This window comes from Centroberyx affinis, unplaced genomic scaffold (genome assembly GCF_046629955.1).
Source record: "Centroberyx affinis isolate AG114_WGS23_722 - 3 ecotype Tasmania unplaced genomic scaffold, CSIRO-AGI_Caff_v1 ptg001859l_1, whole genome shotgun sequence".
Classification (NCBI taxonomy): domain Eukaryota; kingdom Metazoa; phylum Chordata; class Actinopteri; order Beryciformes; family Berycidae; genus Centroberyx; species Centroberyx affinis.
Genome location: NW_027280237.1, coordinates 47,806 through 66,941, shown reverse-complemented (window position 1 = coordinate 66,941; position 19,136 = coordinate 47,806). Strand labels below are relative to the sequence as shown.

Below are 19,136 nucleotides of genomic sequence, written 5' to 3'. Positions count from 1 at the left end.
GCAGAACAGAAGAAAGGCAAGACATTTTGGGATGATCCAAACATGGCACTGTTTACCTAAGAGACAACTCTACTGTAAATAGGCCTAACACATAATTAAAGTCAAGTGTGCATGTATAAAAACCCTGGAAGTTTATTTCAACCCAACAACATACACCCATACATATCCCTTGATAAATGCTGCGTTTGAAAAGTCAGGCACTTTGGTCATTTTCCAACATCCCAGTGGAATGCAAAGTCTTTCATAGCTCAGTAGTTCTGCAGTATGTCGGCTCAATCAGGTCCCTGCACTTCCCAGCAGTACACATCAGGGGGCACTGTCTATAACAAATACATCAGCCTATATTCAAACGGAACACCATTCAGCTGATGGCCTTTACTGTTGGTGCTAGAAAATAATAGAGAGCAAATTGCCTTTGCCTTGAAAACATTGACTGTTCCAACATCCTTAAATCCCAAACAATAAAAATGTCTAATTTAGAAGCCAAGGCATTTGACATTTGTTCTTGAAACAAGAGAGTATATACAGTAGGTTGGACAGATAAAAAACAATAACAATACATTGTAATACATGTGTGTGTACAACACAATAATACTTCATATTTGCCAAGACAGCAAAATAGATTTTTCTGTATTTTTCCTTTGGCACATTGCATTCCCTGTGTCACGGCTGTAACAGAACAGAACAATACTCAGCATACATTACAGTTAATCCAAAGAAAACAAAACTAGCAACAGAAAATATGTGCTAAGTTTTGCCACAATATAAAAAAATCTGTAACAGTCCATGTCAAATTCCTCTTGGAGAGGCGTCTCGGATGTTGAAAAACTCCAGCAGGTAAGAGGAACTTTGCAAATACAGATCTGTCCATGGATGTGGCATCTTAACATAGTTTTTTTGAGAACGGGGTCTCCAGTTCAAGAGTCCAGATGTGAATAGTACACATAGAGTGATATGGTGATAGTCTGGTAGTAAAAAATATTGCCTAATATTTTAAATGGAATTGCATATTGTACAGATTTACAGATTGCCAAAAAACACGTAGATGCACATTAGTCTTTGGCTGTAGGGAGCAAATCAGAATCTTTATCTGATCAAAACGGTCTCAATGCTTGAGGCAAAGGCACGAGGAAGAGGAGGAATACTAGTAGGACAATATGGAGGTATGCAGGTTGCTGGTGTGGCAGGAGGAGAAGAACCACATGGCTTTGGGTCAGATCCCAAAGCTCACTGCATGCTGAGTAAGGAACTCAAGGCACGGTTATTGACACATTGAACACCATTAAAGGAGAAATCCACCCTCAGATACTCTTACACTGTACGATCAATCTGTGGCGGTTCAACGCATTCCAGGAGTCATTTTGTGATGAAGCTCTGGAATTTACTTTTTCGGTGTACCCACTTTCCCTCAACTGGCCTCGTCTAGTTCTATTTCAGCAAGTGATTTCCTACATGTCCCAGGATGACTTACAGTAACCCCCAGAGAACAGGTGTGAACTTGCTGCATTCAGCTGTGAGTTATATGTGTAGTTGGAGAGAGCGATAGTGATAGCAGAGTGAGAAGCTTTCCGGTTGAGAAAAAGTGAGACTCACACCCCCTAACTCGAAAAAAAAAACACAACATGTCCTGTGGCTGCATTGCATTTTGGTCTATTGAGGCTACTGTCAGTGGAGAAATTGGTCTTTCTTCTTCTTCTACAATGGATTTCTCCCTGTATGATTACTGAACGTTGGTACAAAACGGAGAATCTAGAAAGAAGCCCTTTCTTTCTAGAGGGACTTTCTAGGGGATCCGAGGGCCTGACACCTACACCTGACATTTACGGTATCGTTGATGTTTTAGTTGAAAAAGTTTCTGCTGTCAAACTCCATTGTAGCTGTGCTCGAAATATCTCAACGTGGCGTTACGTCGTCTACGTTTAGCCGGTTACCCACGGGAATTAGAAAAATACACTACAAACAACAAAATGGTCCCAGAAATTGCCAATAGCTGTTTTGAAACAGGTATTGTTTTAGGGTGGATTTTTCCTTTAAAGACATTGTTTAATTGCACGGCGTCGCTACACAATATAGAAGATGCAGCAGTGTAGCTTAGGTCCACATTTTGCATAGTGAACCACAAGCTGTTTGTGATGCTGGTGCCTTGTAATCAGGTTCATTGTTTCCGAGCTGGAACCAAACCTCGCTTATGCCCTTATCCATAACTGAACCCCTCCAAGACCTGAGCTGGCCATTCCTGTAGTGTGGCCTCTTCTTCTGCTAAACTATCTGGGCCTTGTGGATGAAGGAGGCATGCGGACTGACCGCAATGGGGTTCGGGCGGGGTTTGGGCCTCAGCGTACCATTAGTGTGCTGAAAGCGGATGCTTGGACTGTGCGCTTCGGACACCTGGGAGCTGTTGGTCTCGCTGTCTTGGTCGTCGGGGCGCTCCTGGCTCGCGGGACACATCAGACCCCCCAGACCTTCGTCCTCTTCATCCTCATCGTCCGTTACCGGCGGGTAGCTGCAGCTCATAGGAGAGTGCTGCTGATTCCTGCTGACGTTCCCCGGCACCGACCCCCCATCACTCGGGATAATGGCGCTGCCGTTGAGTTGCCTCAGAAGCTCGGTGGACTGCACCACTGGGAAGGGAGAGGGGATGAGTGGCGGGTGGAGACGGGTTTCCTGCTGCAGAGGCACAAGGGAGACAAATCTCTTAATTGCATCATCGTCGGGCAAGTATGGCGAGTTTAATAAGCTGGATACTGGGAATTCAGGCTTTGACATGCCCATAGATGCAGGCACACATGCTCAGACACATACACACTTACCAACGATATGGTGCTGTTTCTCACATATGACTCCACTCTGAGGCGGCTCTCCTCGTCTCTATCCAGAGCGCGCTCTCTCCCCCTCCGCGAGCTGTTGTGCAGGACGGGTCGGCCCAGGTAGTCCAGCCCTCCTCCTCCTCCTCCTCCTCCCCGCCCACCTGAGATGGTAGATCGGCTGTCTCGGCAGCGAGCCTGCTCCTGTCAGCACAGGAAAAAACACTGATTAGTACACATTTAGATTGTACTGTATCGAAACCAACTTTCGAAAAAAACAGCTGAGTGAGAGAGCACTGACCCAGTTTTGGATCTTCAATGATTTAAGCTTGTTTTACTGTTGAACTCTGTATAAGAGCATCACATTGCAAAATATCTTAACAAATAATTTAGTCTGGTATTTAGTCTTCAAATTATACACTTTCCATCATATCATATGGAAAATGTGGACTGGAATTATCTGGTCCAGCACACTATGGTTCAGGTCAGCTTTCATGGATAAAGTAAAGCTACTGATGCACTGAATGCCAGTTCAATCATGAGCACTGTATCGTACAATAGGGAGGATTGGTTATGCTTGAAGAAATGAACCCACCATGTTCTCGAAGCAAAAGGACCCAGGAAAGAGGCAAGGAGACAGCCCAAATATAATGTGTATTATTATTATGATGTGAGATGCACTACATTTAGATTAGAAATGAGAAGAGTTGCCTGCCAGCTCAGAACTTAGCCGCTTGGCATCTGGACAGTAAAGCCTCAGTTCCCGGCCCTGGCCCTGCATGCAGAGATAGATAGATTCGTAGACTGACCCCGAGGGACGACAGGCTGGTCCGCAGGGTTCCCTCCACCCTCAGAGGGAGGTGTTCCTCCATCTGGAATGATAACAGAAGGATGGGTGGATTAGCTGTGGGCCTGAAGATGAGGATCCATTCAAATCTCGACATGTACAGCGACGTCAAAAACCCTAAACCCTAAGCTGTGGCAAAGCCCTGCATCTGATGTTATCTGCCACCAAAACTTCCAAACCCATTTACGACCACTACATTTCTGGGGAATAATGTAAGTGGAGCAATGACTGATGACTGACAAGATATTATAATTTGGTCAATGGGATGAATTGTTAGACGTAAGTCACCAAACTATGAGCTTAGTGTGAGTGCTGCCGTTATTTCTGGCAATTTTTGCCAGATCTTTGCTCTCCATTATCATGATAAAACTACTAGATAAAATTTGGACTCACTTAGACTAAGGTATATTGAGTGCAATACCTTGCCATTCCCAACAGAGATCCATGGTCATATAGCAGAGTATGTCTTAATTAGGTAGGTTTAGTATGTCTTAGGTCTGTATCATCACAGTAGGATTACTAAATAAGGATTAAGTCCCCTTTGCAAGTGTAACTCTATAATGCTGATTAAATGCTGATCTTAGATCTGTGATCAATGGCTTGAAGGTCTCACTCAGGTCATACACAAACTGCACAATGCTGCAGCAGGACAATGCATTCAATGTGAATAGAGCAGTTTAACAGTATTACCGTTCCTCTGGGGTCTGTGCTGACTGAGTTAATTCTCCTGAAGGAAGCTTGTCTTGAGAGAGTGCTTATTTCCTCCCTGGGAACAAATGAGAGATGGATAGAACAAAACGAGAAAGAAATGTAAATAGTTAAAGAAAGCAGAGGAATCTATTCAGTTCCAATGTGCATATTTTGAACATCCATTATATACAGTATGCTGCCTGTCTTCATATTCCCATACATATTTTTCATTTGTTTCTTTGCCTCAGTACGCTCTACTGCTGTTAATGTGTACATCTTGCATACATGCTGTTATTCTTATTCATCTATCTCACACTTATCATTCTTCTAGTTCTACTTGACACGCTCTAGCGTTGTAACTGTCGGCTGCATTATGTTTAATACCCCTCATTTGCTCCATTCTTATATTCAGCGACCCAGTTTCCCCCGCGGGGGATCATTAAAGTTTCATCTCATCTCATCGTATCTTAATTAAACATCATGTCGTCTCGGCGTACTTCTTCACGGTGAGCTCCATCTCCAGCTTCTTGTTCTTGCGCTTGTGGTGACAAGTGACGGTGATGACGATGATGAGCATCAAGATGAGCAGCCCGCCGGCCACGCCCCCCACGATGATCATCAGCAGATTTTCGGACAGTAGATCCGTCTGGCGGGATTCCTCTGGTGAGGGGGAAAGGACAACACATTCGTAAACAGTTTGTCATGCAAGAATGAATAAAGTGTAAGATTCTTTATCGCTGGATGGGATTTGATTGGTGGAAGTGGATGAGGTTATTCAGGGACTATGATGTGGATATTTGGAAGATAGGTAATTATTATAGATTATAGATTTTAGACTTATAGACTTTTAGTAGGTAGGTAGGTGTTTTAGTAGGTAGGTAGATAGGTAGGTAAGTATTTTAGCAGGTAGGTAAGTATTTTATTAGGTAGATAGGTAGGTAGGTAGGTCGGTAGGTAGGTATTTCAGTAGGTAGGTAGATAGGTAGGTAAGTATTTTATTAGGTAGGTAGGTAGGTCGGTAGGTAGGTATTTCAGTAGGTAGGTAGATAGGTAGGTGGGAATTTTAGTAGGTAGGTAAGTATTTTAGTAGGTAGGTAGGTAGGTGGGTAGGCAGATAGACAGTAGGGCAGGTATGTAGGTAGGCACATGCATACATCTATACTTACAGTATGTATTATTAGCATTATTAGCCTATAACAAGTCTCAGTCTCTCATGTTGACAGCGCTGTCACCTACCTGCCACAGTAACCTTCACCTCTGCCTTCCCCGTCCCGACTTCATTCTTCGCCACACACTGGTAGGTGCCAGCGTCTGACGAGCTGAGGGGTCGCCCAAAAGCTAGTGTTCCATTAGGGTGAGGGATCACACCTTCCGGCAACACTCCACCCTTTCTGCAAATGGCACAAATGCAAAACCAATTTACATTTAACTTATATTGCTATGATGCATGCATTTAGATGTCCACTTATTACAGTAATAAAGGCAGGCTATATTATGTGGTTACATGTTTAATGAGATGTGTTTTTGTGATTTGGGGTGCTAACCACTCATTGCTGTGATGTTTCTGCACTGCACTTCCCAGAGATCACCTGTCAATCAAACAGTGTAGTGTGTGTTATTCCAAACAAACTGGAAATGTAAAATTCATCACTCCCTGTGCACAAGAGGATTTTTCCCAGGAAAGACCTACCAGACATCCGGGTGTTTAGAACAGTAAATGTAAAAACTTTCGTGAACTGGCTACAGGTTGAATCACTATTGTGTTAGTAGAAGCAAAATGGACATTTTATGCATATGAAAATGTCATGGATTACAACTTCTAATTTTGATGCTTACATTCTATGGTCCAATAATATTCCATAGAAACTGTATGGAACCACCACAGAGTTCCAGAGGCAACTGGTTTGGAAACTCTGATACAACACTATCCTAGGTGTTGCGTCAGCATTTTTGCTTTAAGCACATTTGATCAGATGGATTTGAATAGATTTCTGACCTAATGTCTTTGTTGCCAGTTGCCAGGCACATTTCCAATCCACATTTCCCCCAAACATGCCTGGTGTATCACCACCATTACAGCACCATATGTACTGAAACAAACCTGAGCTTGAATTCAAATGTTGACCTACAGCTATTCCACAGTGCAGTTTTTTTGAATGAACCCCTATCACCAATAGGAAAGAGGAACCATTGGTTTTACATAGCCTATGCAGATACTCTGTGTGATAACATCAAAAAACAAATCCACACTTTCTGCTTCCTCTTCCTCCACCCACGCGCTCCGTCTACCCGTCCCTACAAGTTCCCCTCTGTCCTTTTTGGGGCCGCTCATCCCTTTCTCTTTCCTCTCATCCCCCTCTTCCTCCCTCCTTCGTGTGAAACTGTCTCCTCTGTCTGCTCTCGGCGCAAGCTGCAACATGACACTGTGACACCCGCTATTACTTCACCTGCCGCTTTGCATTGACAAAGCCAACAGGTTTGCCCACTGCCACAGCCGCCATGCGCGCGCGCGTGTGTGTGTGTGTGTGTGTGTGTGGACGTGAACAGAGTGCATGAGTAAGGAGAGGTTGATTGTAACAAGAGATTTGAGTGCTGACTTAACATGAAAAAGAAGGAGTGGATCTGTGTGTGTGTGCACGCACATGTGTGAGTGTGTATGCTTGCATGCATGGCGTGTGTCTGGTAAGCCTTACTCACAAACACCGTCTTTCTCAAGGTGTGTTCCTGTGACTAATGGCTTAAGATCTGGTGGCAAATAGCAGGTACCTCCTGATCTGGCAATAACAAGCCAAAGGAAAAGGCTCCTCAAACCTCACCAATTTTTACTCTTTTACATTTTTCTCTTTAAACTTTATCGGCATTTACAGCCTGATAGAGTGCAAAGAATTTCCCCTCGGGCCTAACTGTCGCTTCTCATAATTTGATGGGAGCCATTCCTTCTCGAATCGCTTTTCACAGCTCTCATTTCTCTGGCCAAACGCTACACCACACCCCGAGAGTGCCTTAACGCACCGAAGGAAATGGCTTTGAGTTGACACCTGGTGACTCAAGCAGGAGAACCACAGGAATCTACGTCAAACGCCTCCTGAGGATTTACCGCTGGGCAGTAATGTGGCACTGGCGTAAATGACACACACATGGCATTTTGAATCTGTCAGTTTCCACTGAGGCAGCAAAATCAGAAAGTGTCAACGCGGTGACTTTGTGGCTGAATAAGACATGTGGAACAGAAAAGTTCATGACACACATGAGCTCCACCCCGCTATGTTCTTATTGCTTTGGATTACCTTCATAGATTTCTTATTTGAGATTAGACACTGCAGTCTGCAGTAGCACAGTGACATTAAAGATGGGGTGGAAAAAGTACCAAAATAGCCTAGTCAAGTAGAAGATTTGTTACACTGAGAGAACAGCGCTGGATGCAACTCTAAAAGGCCAAACTAGACTCTTTCAATTGGTAAAAAACTTAAAACAAAGTAAAGCCAGATTGCTTTTCTCTTCTCGGCTGACTGACCATTCATTGTGTATGGCTCCACAATTGGCCAATTTACAATTATCCAGTTTCTGATGCTTATGGAGAGCCACAAAATCTGTTCTTTGTAATGGATGTGATATAAAATGTAGCAAAGTACAATACTTCAGCAGAAAAAACACTCTTAGAAGTAAAATACAATACTCCAAAAAGTATGATTACACAAAAAAGCTACTCAAGAGTAAATGTAATTAGTTACTTCCCCCTTTGAAAATGACCTGAGTGCAACCTCACTGAACATCCCATTTAAACACTTCAATGCTGACTACTCCTTGTAAAATAACTGGTAAACAATAAATCACTAATGAAGTTATGAGAACAGCAACAGTGACCTGACACATCAGACAGTTAGTCACCCAGTCATCCAGACAGCCAGAGAGGGAGGCGGGTCCTGTACCTGGTCCAGGTGAAACTCTGTGGTTTGGGGTTTCCTCCACTCACACACCTGAGGGCAGCTGTCTCCAGACCCACGTACCAGTCCTTGTTGAAGCCAGACACCTCTGCATGTGGAGGGACTGGGGGGGGGGATACAATACTTTCACTTAATTTGGTTCAGTTTGTGGAAGTGAGAGTGAAAAAAAGGGTTAGGGCAGCTCAAAAGACACAAAAAGCAAACAGCGGATCAAGATGGCGAGGAGAAAATGTATTAGCTGCTTTTACATTTAAAATTGTGTTTACATGTCAGGCTTTTAGATGTAGGTGTGGTGGACTGTTGTGACTGTTGAAGTGGGTGGCAATGATAAAAACAGGAAGTGAAGCTTTGGAGGTGGAAACACACTGCAAAGAAATCTTCATCTTAACAAGTCATTTCTTGTTAAGAAGTCTATTATTGAGTCATAAAATCTCTCTGCCATTGGGGTTTGATCATTTCACTTGTTTCCAATGCAAATCAACTTGTTTCAAGATTTTTGTAGAATCAAGTGTCATTTTCTTGATAGTAGTGCAGTGTGTGTGTCTTGAAACCAGTCAGCATAAGGCAATTCCTGAAAGAAGTGAAACTGCATTGGAAACAAGTGGAGTTGTCTCACCTCACTGGCAGAAGGCTAAATATGAGACTAGATGACTTGTTGAGATGGACTTTTTTTGCAGTGCACTATAGTCTTTTAGATTTCTGTTTGTTCTGTTTATTCGTGTCCATCTTTGGGTATGTGTGTGTGTGTATATATTTGTCCAAGTGTTTTATGGACCAAAAGACCAACTTAAGCCTTTACTCACAGTACACCACCAGGCTGTTTTTGATCCTGCGGGGCCGCTGCAGAGCCGGATGCCACACCAGACAGTCCAGCTTCTTCCCGTTCATGCTCCTCAGCGGGTGCAGGGAGAAGTGGGAGGAGACCGCCCCGCCGTCGGAGGTGCGGTTGTTGGACTGGCCGTTCAGGTCGGTGTCCCAGGAGAGGCGGGGCGGCGGGCGGGCCACAGAGCGGCAGGAGGCGGCCAGGCGGTAGGACTGGCCCTCCTGCAGAATCACAGGCTCCAGGGAGGAGATGGGAAACGCTGTGGGAAGATGTCAGGGAGTTGGGAACAATAGCAGTCTGATGTATCATACAGTCAACTAATGTAACAGTAAAACACTTATCCAGGCTCTGAAGTTAGCGTCATCTGTGCCTACAGGAATTAAGAGAACTTTGAACTACTTCTGTCATTAATAAAGTCTGCTGATAAGGTCTAACTGCTACTATCAGTGATCAAGATCTTTATTACCACTTAAGCAGACAAGTTTGTATTACGTAGTAAAACTGCCAACAGGTCAGTTGGACCCCTCATATTTTAGTCAGTAATATGCTTTATGTATAGAATAAAAACTTATTCATCAAGTCATTGTAAAGCAACATAGAACCCAAATTTCACTGGTTAATCATTATATATGAATCATTTGTGATGTGCTGAAAAACACCTGTAGCAACTGATAATCTAATAACTGCTGGATAATGTAATAACTTGTCAAAATGTAATAAAATGTCTTTCTATATGGATTGAAAATGTAATAAAACATGTTAATGTAATAAATTCCCAGATAATGGAATAACATCACATTATCACATTAACCAGCAATTATTACCTTATAAGGGGTGGCGTGTTTTTAACTGATGATGAAATAATAATAGTGGCAACTTAAGTTATTACATTCTTCTTATTCTTGTGAGTTATTGCATTATTATTAATTGTCCATATTATGGCAGTTCTGACAAATGTTAGGAAAAGTCAAAATTCATGAACCAGTAGAATTCAGTTGAATCAAGTTATGCAATTTGGACACACAAAAAAGGATGGATATCTCTAATGTTAAGTATGTACTGTCATCGCTATAAATTTTCATCCTCATAAAACATATCTTCACCAAACTTCACCGAGATAATCTACAGTATGGTCATTAAATGGTGGAGCAGTGAGGGAGGGACTCACTCCACACAGTGAGTGACAGCTGCCGTTCAAAGTTGCCGGTGGGGAAGGTGCTGATGTGGCAGGTGTACTTCCCCTCGTCGGAAAGCTCCGTGCTCATGATGACCAGCGACGAGTCGGCGGTGGGGTCGCTGCCTCGGAACCGCACCCGGCTCGCCCACAACCCGGACGCTACAGAGAGAGAGAGAGAGAGAGAGAGAGAGAGAGAGAGAGAGATCAGTCAAGAAAGTACAAAGCAGACCTCAAGGTTTCTTTTGTCAGTTTCAGTTGCATTCTTGTCTGAAATTACATTTACATTTTGGGCATTTAGCACATAGTCTTACCCAGAATTCCTGACAGTAAGTGCAACAATAGAATAAGCTTCAATTCCTAGATCACCAAACATTACAAGCAACCAAAACTAAGCAGTGCCAAAGGTCAGGGTCGCATTCCTGTGACCACACTGCAAATTTGTCAGTGTTAATTTAACTCCGAGAGTGTCAAAAATCAACACTGTGCGCTAAATTCACACCCATCACTTAATTTACTGTAACACTCATGATAGTTTTGAACAGCCGCCCCAGGAGCCAGATCAGCTCTCTGAGTGGACAAACAACTCTCCAATCAACACTTGTCACTGAAAAACACTTTATTAACACTGGGAAATTTGCTGTGTAGAATGAGCATGTAAGAGTGACGATAACAAATGGATTAAGAGAGAGATTTCTTCTGCAAATAATATCACTTGGATGGAGAGTTTGTGAAATTGTGATGGTCGAGCCGTCTCATTTGTGATTACTACAGCAGAATAAAATGGAGCCAATATCACGACTCATTTTTCTGCCCCACAATACGTATTGTCACATTTTCGTATCGCGATATATTGAATTTCGATATATATCATCCCATCCCTATTAGAACCACAGTAGAGCTAGACCACTATCCCAACTTACTTGTCTGTCCTTCGGTGTTATGTGCGGCGATGATCTGCTCCTTGGTGCCATCGGGCCTGTCCTTGTACCAGGTGACCTGCACCAGCACATTCTTCTCCTCGTCCGCGGGGTCTAACTGGTAGCGGCAGGGCAGGACGGTCTCCTCCTCTGCCAAGGAGCGCATGGAATGGGAGCGAGGCGGCTCCACAAAGTCTCCCTGTACCACTGTAACTGCTGTAGGAGAGAGAGAGAGAGAGAGAGAAAGAGAGAAAGAGAGAGAGAGAGAGAGAGAGAGAGAGAAAGAGAGAAAGAGAGAGAGAGAGAGAGAGAGAGAGAGATATCAGGTGAGTGATCAAGCATGTTTAGTTGGCTGGTTGGATGATGACTAGAAGACCATGATAGTCAGTGATATAGTGGTAAATAAATAATTGGTGATCATCATGAGGTAAATAACCGCCAATATAAACAAAAATCAATTATACTGTCAGAAATGTATCTTTAATTTACGTTTTTTTTTTACCTTGAAAGATCCGTTTGACACTGCTTACCACAATGTATACTTGGGATTTATGTCATAAAGGTTAATGTCAGACTAAAAAAGGTGGTAAAAACAATTCCGCGAATAAAAAGGTTTTCACTACTAAGTGAAAGATTCCACATTAAGGATTTTCCCATCCACAGATTCCTCAGAAATTAGCTGCATTGCCATGATCAAACTACTAATTATTGGGTGGGAGGGTGGCCCAGTGGTTAGAAATACTGTCCAAAAATACTGAATCTCTACCAGCTCCAGACATACTAACAGTACTAACAATTACCATATAAATATTTTGCAGAGGCAAAGATATATTCAGAGAAAATTCTGCAAGGATTAATTTTAAGAAAGTGTTTTTTAAACTTCTGGGTCAGGTCTTGGGTCTGTTTCTGTTGGGTCCCCATTTGGCTATATTCATATCGTATTGATATATACTGTATTACAGAATGTTTTGGTCTGGGATTGAAAAGTATTAAACCCTGATTTGACAAAATAACAGAGCAGACGGCAAAATGAACTATAGAAAATCCGAACTCATGTGATTGCAATCCTTTGAGATGAAGGAGCAAAAAGATTCGAGATGAGATCTGAAGGCAAGAGGAGGGGGGGATGGAATTTAAAGAGTACACAGAGAAGAGAAAGAAGACATGACAGGGAGGAGAGAGAAGACAGTGAGTGAAGATATGTCGCTTAACTAGTTGCTCTAGATAGGTTTTCAAAGGCAAACCCACAGAAAGTTACTCCACAGTGTCTGGTCTGGACGGAAGGAGACACTCCACAAGGCCCCAGGAGACATACACACACACACACACACACACTCAAACACACACACACACACACATACTCAGTCACTATGTGTCGTGTGTCTCAGACTGCTACACTGTAACGTAAACCACAATTACCCAAAGCTGACACGAATCTGTCTTCTTCCCTTCTCCTCGTCTCTGTCTGTTTACAGATCGAATTCACTAATCTGTTTGATGTAGACAAACTGTAATGTGTCATCTTATCTTCTCCTGTCCTCCAGCAGTCTCATGATGTGCACACACACACACACATATTGAATAGGCAGTCATGACATTTAAAGCTAAATATGAAAAACAACAAGAGTTAGAACAATTGTTTGCATGTCAGAGTGATATTTCTCTTGGCGCAGTGCTAAAACAAATCGAAATTGAAGTTTTGTGAAAGTTCTGGTCACGCAAAACACGTTTAGCTCCATGCAACTTCAAACTCTGGACTCTGGACTGACGCAATTCATCATCACGGTTTATTAGTATTTATTATTATAATTGCTGCTCTTGGCGTGGAGCTCATATTGCTGGTGACTGATATATTTTCAGAGGTGTAGTTTCCTCATGTCGATGAACCTGTTAAGACTGAACAAAAGCAGCTTGCTGGGAAAATGAATTTCAGCAAATGAATTAGTCCAAATGGTAAATGATATCAGTCCAAACACTACATTAAATCATGAGTAACTGACTTGAAATAGCAAATTCTATCCCCAAAGTGTCTCAGTCTGTGCGTATGGCAGGCCCTTTTATCATATATTCCTTAAAATGCATGTCAGTACTTACTGTATTTTTTGTTTACTTTTCACTAGTTGCTGTATTGTAATTTAATAGGAACTTGTGACTAATTTGGTTATGATTAATCACCTTTTGGTTTTCACAAGTCACAATTTAATAAATACTGTAGTACTGGTTTTATAATTACTAGTAATTTAATTTTGTCTAGTCACTTTTCTGTCCTTACTCGTGACAAATTCCACTCATATAAGTCATAATTTATAACAAGTCAGAACGATATACCATTGTGACATTTAGATATCTACAACATGACAGGAATCCAGGTAGAGGCTATCTACAACAAAATGGTTTTTTTTTTTTTTATAATCAATAATGCTTATTTTCTTTTTTTTTTACCAGTCTCTAATCCAATTCTACTAGTTATTATGAATTTGCTACTAGAAAGTATTTATTAAAGCCTAGTTGCTATTCCAGTTTTCATGAGTGAATGTTCCAAAGTTAGCCGTTGTTACTGAGTATAGGGACGAGTTGTTTTTCCAACAACTACTTGATATTCCATGTGACTATCAACATTTTCAGTCAGACTAGTGAAACCTACAGTTGTATGATCGACATTTAGTTTTGACTCATCGATTGACAAGTATTAAAAATATGTGCAGTAATAACAAAAACGTGAAAAACTAGGAATGATTTTTTTTTAAAAAGCACTAGAATTGAATGCATTGAGTCTAGAAAAACATAAAAATGACTAAACCAAAGTAGTCACTAGTACCTATCAAATTACAGTAGAAGTAGTGTTTACTATATAGCAACTAACACTTATCAATACACAGGATAAGGTGTTACTATCCCTTGTGCCATAATTCATATCCCAGAGGCCCGAGTTTAACATAATGACATACTACCATGCAAATGAGTACCATAGAAAACATCAGGCTACACCGTCATAAAGCTACAGCTGCACCATAAGACAGGCAGCAACATTAACCAGCTGCCTACCCTAGCTTTCAGCATGAGTGAGTGTGCGGAAGTCATTGTGGTTATCAAGTGGCCACCCTCCGTCACTGTTTCATTGAATTAGGCCCAACACCCCAAGAAGGCTCAGCGGTTCCACTTCCCTCTTTAGCCTACCCACACACTACAGACTCAACCCTGCTGCCCCACTGCTACCACTTTGTTTTTTAGTAATAGGCCTACTCTCTTCTTCTCTAGCATCTACACTGTGCTGGTTGAGTCTCTACCTGTACACACTCCTACCTTCACCACCCCTATTAAATGCATTTGGTAGACATGCTACACTTGCCTACCATACACACTCAGGCCCAGTTTGTGTGGGCTCTAAGTATTAATACCAAACGTTAACACATGGCTAACCTAGTATTTTTTTCTAAACACCTCACAGTTGTGGACTCTAGGTATTACTACCAAACTAATGTTAACACAAGGCTAAGTGGGCTCTATATTACTACCAAACTGTTAACACAAGGCTAAGTAATACCTTTTCTAAACACTTGGTCCTGTTTATATGGGCTCTATTACTACCACACTATGCTAACACTACCAAACTAATGCTAACACAAGGCTAAGGGCTAACCTAGTACATTTTCTAAACAATTAGCTTATGTGGACTCTAGGTATTAGTACCAAACTAAGCTAAGATAGTACTTTTTCTAAACACTTACGCTGCATTTATGTGAGCTCTAAGGGAGTCATTCCTATGTTCCCAGAGTCCTATGTTCCCCAAATTTGTATGGCACATAATGGGAACATATGGGGACAAAGGGTCCTATGTTCCCAGGGTCCTATGTTCCCCAGTTCTAGGGTTAGGGTTAGGTTAGGGTTAGAGACCTTCAAAATCAAATAAAATGATAACCATTGGTTTTGTTGTGTTTATATAGCTGTTTTGAAGCCTTGTTCCAATAAAAAAAAAAAAGGATAATATTTCTGAAATATTTTAACTTGAAACGGGTCAAATTTGACCCGTTTCAAGTTTCACAATAGGAGGGTTAATGTGTGTTAACAGAATATTGAATTGGAGAACATAGGACCCTGGGAACATAGATACGCTCCCACTCTAAGTAATACTACCAAACTAATGCAAACACAAGGCTAAGCTAGTACTTTTTCTAAACACTTAGGTCATGTTTATATGGGCTGGGCTCTAAGTATTACTGTACTGGTCGCTAATTATTAGTTACTATCACATTTTAGGGAATAAATGATAAAAGGCTCTGCCATAAGGTTAGGCTACATGTCATTAATAATTACCATATACCATAAATTCATACTTTCCTCTGTAGGCTACTGACATGTCACTGTCAAACCGTTCATGTTCAAACTCTAGTGATTCTGACAGGTTGTCTACCATCCATAGTGACACCCAAGATCAAGATCATCATTAGTGAGGAGCTCACAGAGGCTCATTTTGTACCTGATGTGGGAAGATCTGTTCAGATATGTCAGCAGGTAGGATGTGATTCATGCACTTACCATCACACTTTATGAGTGTACTCTTCAGACAGGTGTGTTTTTCCATGTGAGGTGAGTGTGTGTGTGTGTGTGTGTGTGTGTGTGTGTGTGTGTGTGTTCGTCAACCTGAGGTTTAAGCCTACCGTGGAATCTGCCTGTACCACATTATTGGAATAACACTCCGCCTGTGAGACAGCATCCTGCTTTTATGTAGGCCATAGGATTGATGGACAGCATCTTTTCCCACACTGTTCTCTCTCTGACATAGTGTACATGTATATTATGCATTTAAAGCTCACTGACTTCCCTTAATGAACTGACTGCCTGGCTAATACACTGTCTATTGTATTAACGCACATTGTATAAGATATAGGCTAGTACAATAGACAGACATTAAACACATACATGCATACACATCATATTAGATTCATCACACACACATGCTTACACACACATTTATGACACAAACACACAGCCTACCTCTTTCACACTCCCACACACACTACACACACTAGGAGGGTCCATGCAGTCACTCTGAATCACAGACAGGAGGCCGGGAAATTGATCAACAGCAACCTGTTTTTCCAGAAATATCAGACAGCAGCACCACAAGTGTTTTCTGTTTCAGCTCTGTTCCAGCTAAGACTTATCCTTGAGAAAAGTTGGCCACCGGCCCAGGGCGTGCAAAGCTTATGAATATGCACGGGATAGGCCAACTACAGTAAATATGAAAGCTATGTGATAATCAAAGAAGCCAGAAAAAGTCATTTCTGTGCATGTCATTGCTTGCCTTCATTTTTGCATCTATTTCTCATTCATTTCCCATTCAAACCTTGCCAGACCCAAGAAAGAAATTCAAATCATTTGCTAAAATTCTAATTAAAAAATTAACCATAGCAATCCTAGTAGCCTATAATTTCCTATAGAAATGTTATAGTGACACAATAGACGATAGTAATACCCTAAATACGATAAGGTCTCTATAAACTTATTATTGCTTACCAGACACATGAATAAGTATATTATGGAAATGCTATAGGAATATTATAGAAATATTATAGAAATATTATAGGAGATAAGTAGGCTATGATAGGTCATTATGAACTCCTACCATAGACACCCTAAAAGTCTCTGCAGGAATATTATAGAAATATTATAGGATACCATAGGAGATAAACAAGATTTAAGTATTATAGGTCACTATAAACTCACTATTGAATACCATAGACTCCCTAAAAGTTCCTGTAGGAATACTATAGGATTACTATGGGAATATTATGAGAATATTATAGTGATACCATAGGAGATAAACAAGTATTATAGGTCACTATAATCTCATTTTTGAGCACCATAGACACTTAAAGTCCCTGTAGGAACATTATAGGAATACTATAGGAATATTATAATGATATCAGGAGATAAACAATACCATAAAGTAAGATAAGATCACTATAAACTCACTATGAAGTACCGCAAACACACTGCAAGTCCCTATAAGAAAATGACAGGGATTTTCGGTTAGGGTAATGCTATAAATTATGGCATGAATCCATTTAAAGCCTCCTTACCAAAGATCCAGAGGACTAAGAGACACAGAGAGAGTGTGTTCAGCAGAGATGTCATTATCCCCGGGAGAGAGAGAGTCAACTGCGCACAAGTCGGGACGATTTCACCGCTGGAATAAAGGTCATCAGGCCGAGGAACAGTCGAGGCAATGGTATCCTGGTACAAAGGCCGATTAAAGTTAATCAACGAAAAGCATGAAACACTGAGGCGGACTCATGCCTCGTCTGGCCGGATCATCCTTGGAAGTTTTTGAGGGACCAAATCCGTTCCAAGGCAATAATAATAATTAAAAAAAAAGATTTAGAGCTGTAAAAAGAAAAAGAAAAATACTCAGTCCTTGTAATAAGTTTAAATCCTTTGTGTTTGTCTCTTGTTGTTTTGTCAGTGTGTGTCAAGAACACGCCATGGTGTTTGCCCTGGAGAAAAAAAAAGGCGCAGCTTTACCTGTTTCAGATACACCTGTCGCAATTGCTCTCTCTCTCTCTCTCTCTCTCTCTCTCTCTCTCTCGCTCTCTCTCTCTCGTTCGCTATTACTCACACACACACACACACACACACACACACACACACACACACACACAACTCAAAAGTCACCTTTCCGGTTTGGTTAAAAGCAACATGACAGTTATTTTCTCTGTCTTTACATGCTCTGGCTCACAGGAGAGGCAGGTGAAAAGACAGGCATGGCGATCTAGTTTTTACAGTCTGCAAGTAAAGCAGGATCATAAGTATTATGGCTTATAATAGAAGGAATATCCAGGCTGATGCCAAAACATAAAGGCTTCATCCACCCACAGGAAAAAATACATTAATCCTATAATACATTTTCCTATAATACCACAGCAAAAATTTCAAAATCTAATAATATCCCAAATGAATAGTAGGTATAATGACACAATAGAAGATTTTAAAAAACACCATAAGTACAATAAGACTTAAAATCACTATTGAGTGCCACAGACACACTATAAATGCCTTTAGGTTTATTATAGGAATATTATAGTGTTTTTTTCAGATGACTAATGCTTAAAACTTTAATCAGCAATGAAATCCACTGGAATAAAACTCCAAAATACATACAATAAGCACATAATGAACCATGAACAGTTTATTCCAACAGTGTTATCATCATCTACAACCATTATCAGCCTTTTTGTAAACGTGTAGAAGTAGTGTCTAGAAGCTCACAATCTAAATGCCTATTCCCTTCTAAATTTCCCTTAAGTAGGCTAATTGCCTCTTTTATTAAATCTGTATAACAATTGCTGTCTTTTACAGTAACTGTAATAGATTATAGTCTGATTTTTTTCCAGTAGTAATCACATTACTGGAACCCCTTTACATGATACATGTTAAAATGTTAATTATCAGTCTGAACACCAAGATAGAGCTAAATGTATATAAATAGATACAATTTTTTCAGGCTGAGATAAACCTTCATGAGCTAAATTCATAGTATATACTGTATAAGTAAGTTATATCAAACTGATGTAAATTATGAGGATATAGGGTTGCATGAATTCATGTTTTTCTGAAAATTTAAGCAATTTATATTGATGGTTGTTTGCCTTATAACTGGGGGTTTATCTATCTTTTTATACCACTACATGATGAAGATATACAAAGTCATTAAATAAGGAAATGTAACATTTAATAGGGCTTGTATATGTGAATATGTCCAGGTTCTTTAGATCCTAGGTGGCTGTTTACATCTGACTCCCATGCACTCACCACAACGTGTCTCACTTGATAAGAACACAGATAGGTTATTAGTATCAGTGAGGAAGCCACAAGAGCCAGGCTGTGTGCAGAGTACTGCTCTGTCTCCCCTGACTGGCTCACAGCTTGGGTGT

The 19,136-nt window shown here is 41.0% G+C and overlaps 1 protein-coding gene across 1 annotated transcript; it reads right to left on the bottom strand.

The window, feature by feature from the left end:
• Nucleotides 1-115: 115 nt before the first annotated feature.
• Nucleotides 116-17,749, bottom strand: nectin4a (nectin cell adhesion molecule 4a). The gene is made up of 11 exons (XM_071530006.1): nucleotides 17,286-17,749; nucleotides 11,206-11,418; nucleotides 10,277-10,444; nucleotides 9,089-9,367; nucleotides 8,271-8,388; nucleotides 5,578-5,732; nucleotides 4,839-5,001; nucleotides 4,342-4,417; nucleotides 3,614-3,676; nucleotides 2,811-3,008; nucleotides 116-2,667 (listed from the first exon to the last, which is right to left on the bottom strand). Exons 1-11 carry the CDS (start codon nucleotides 17,338-17,340, stop codon nucleotides 2,260-2,262), a joined length of 1,896 nt encoding a protein of 631 aa, XP_071386107.1. The 5' UTR covers nucleotides 17,341-17,749; the 3' UTR covers nucleotides 116-2,259.
• Nucleotides 17,750-19,136: the final 1,387 nt, after the last annotated feature.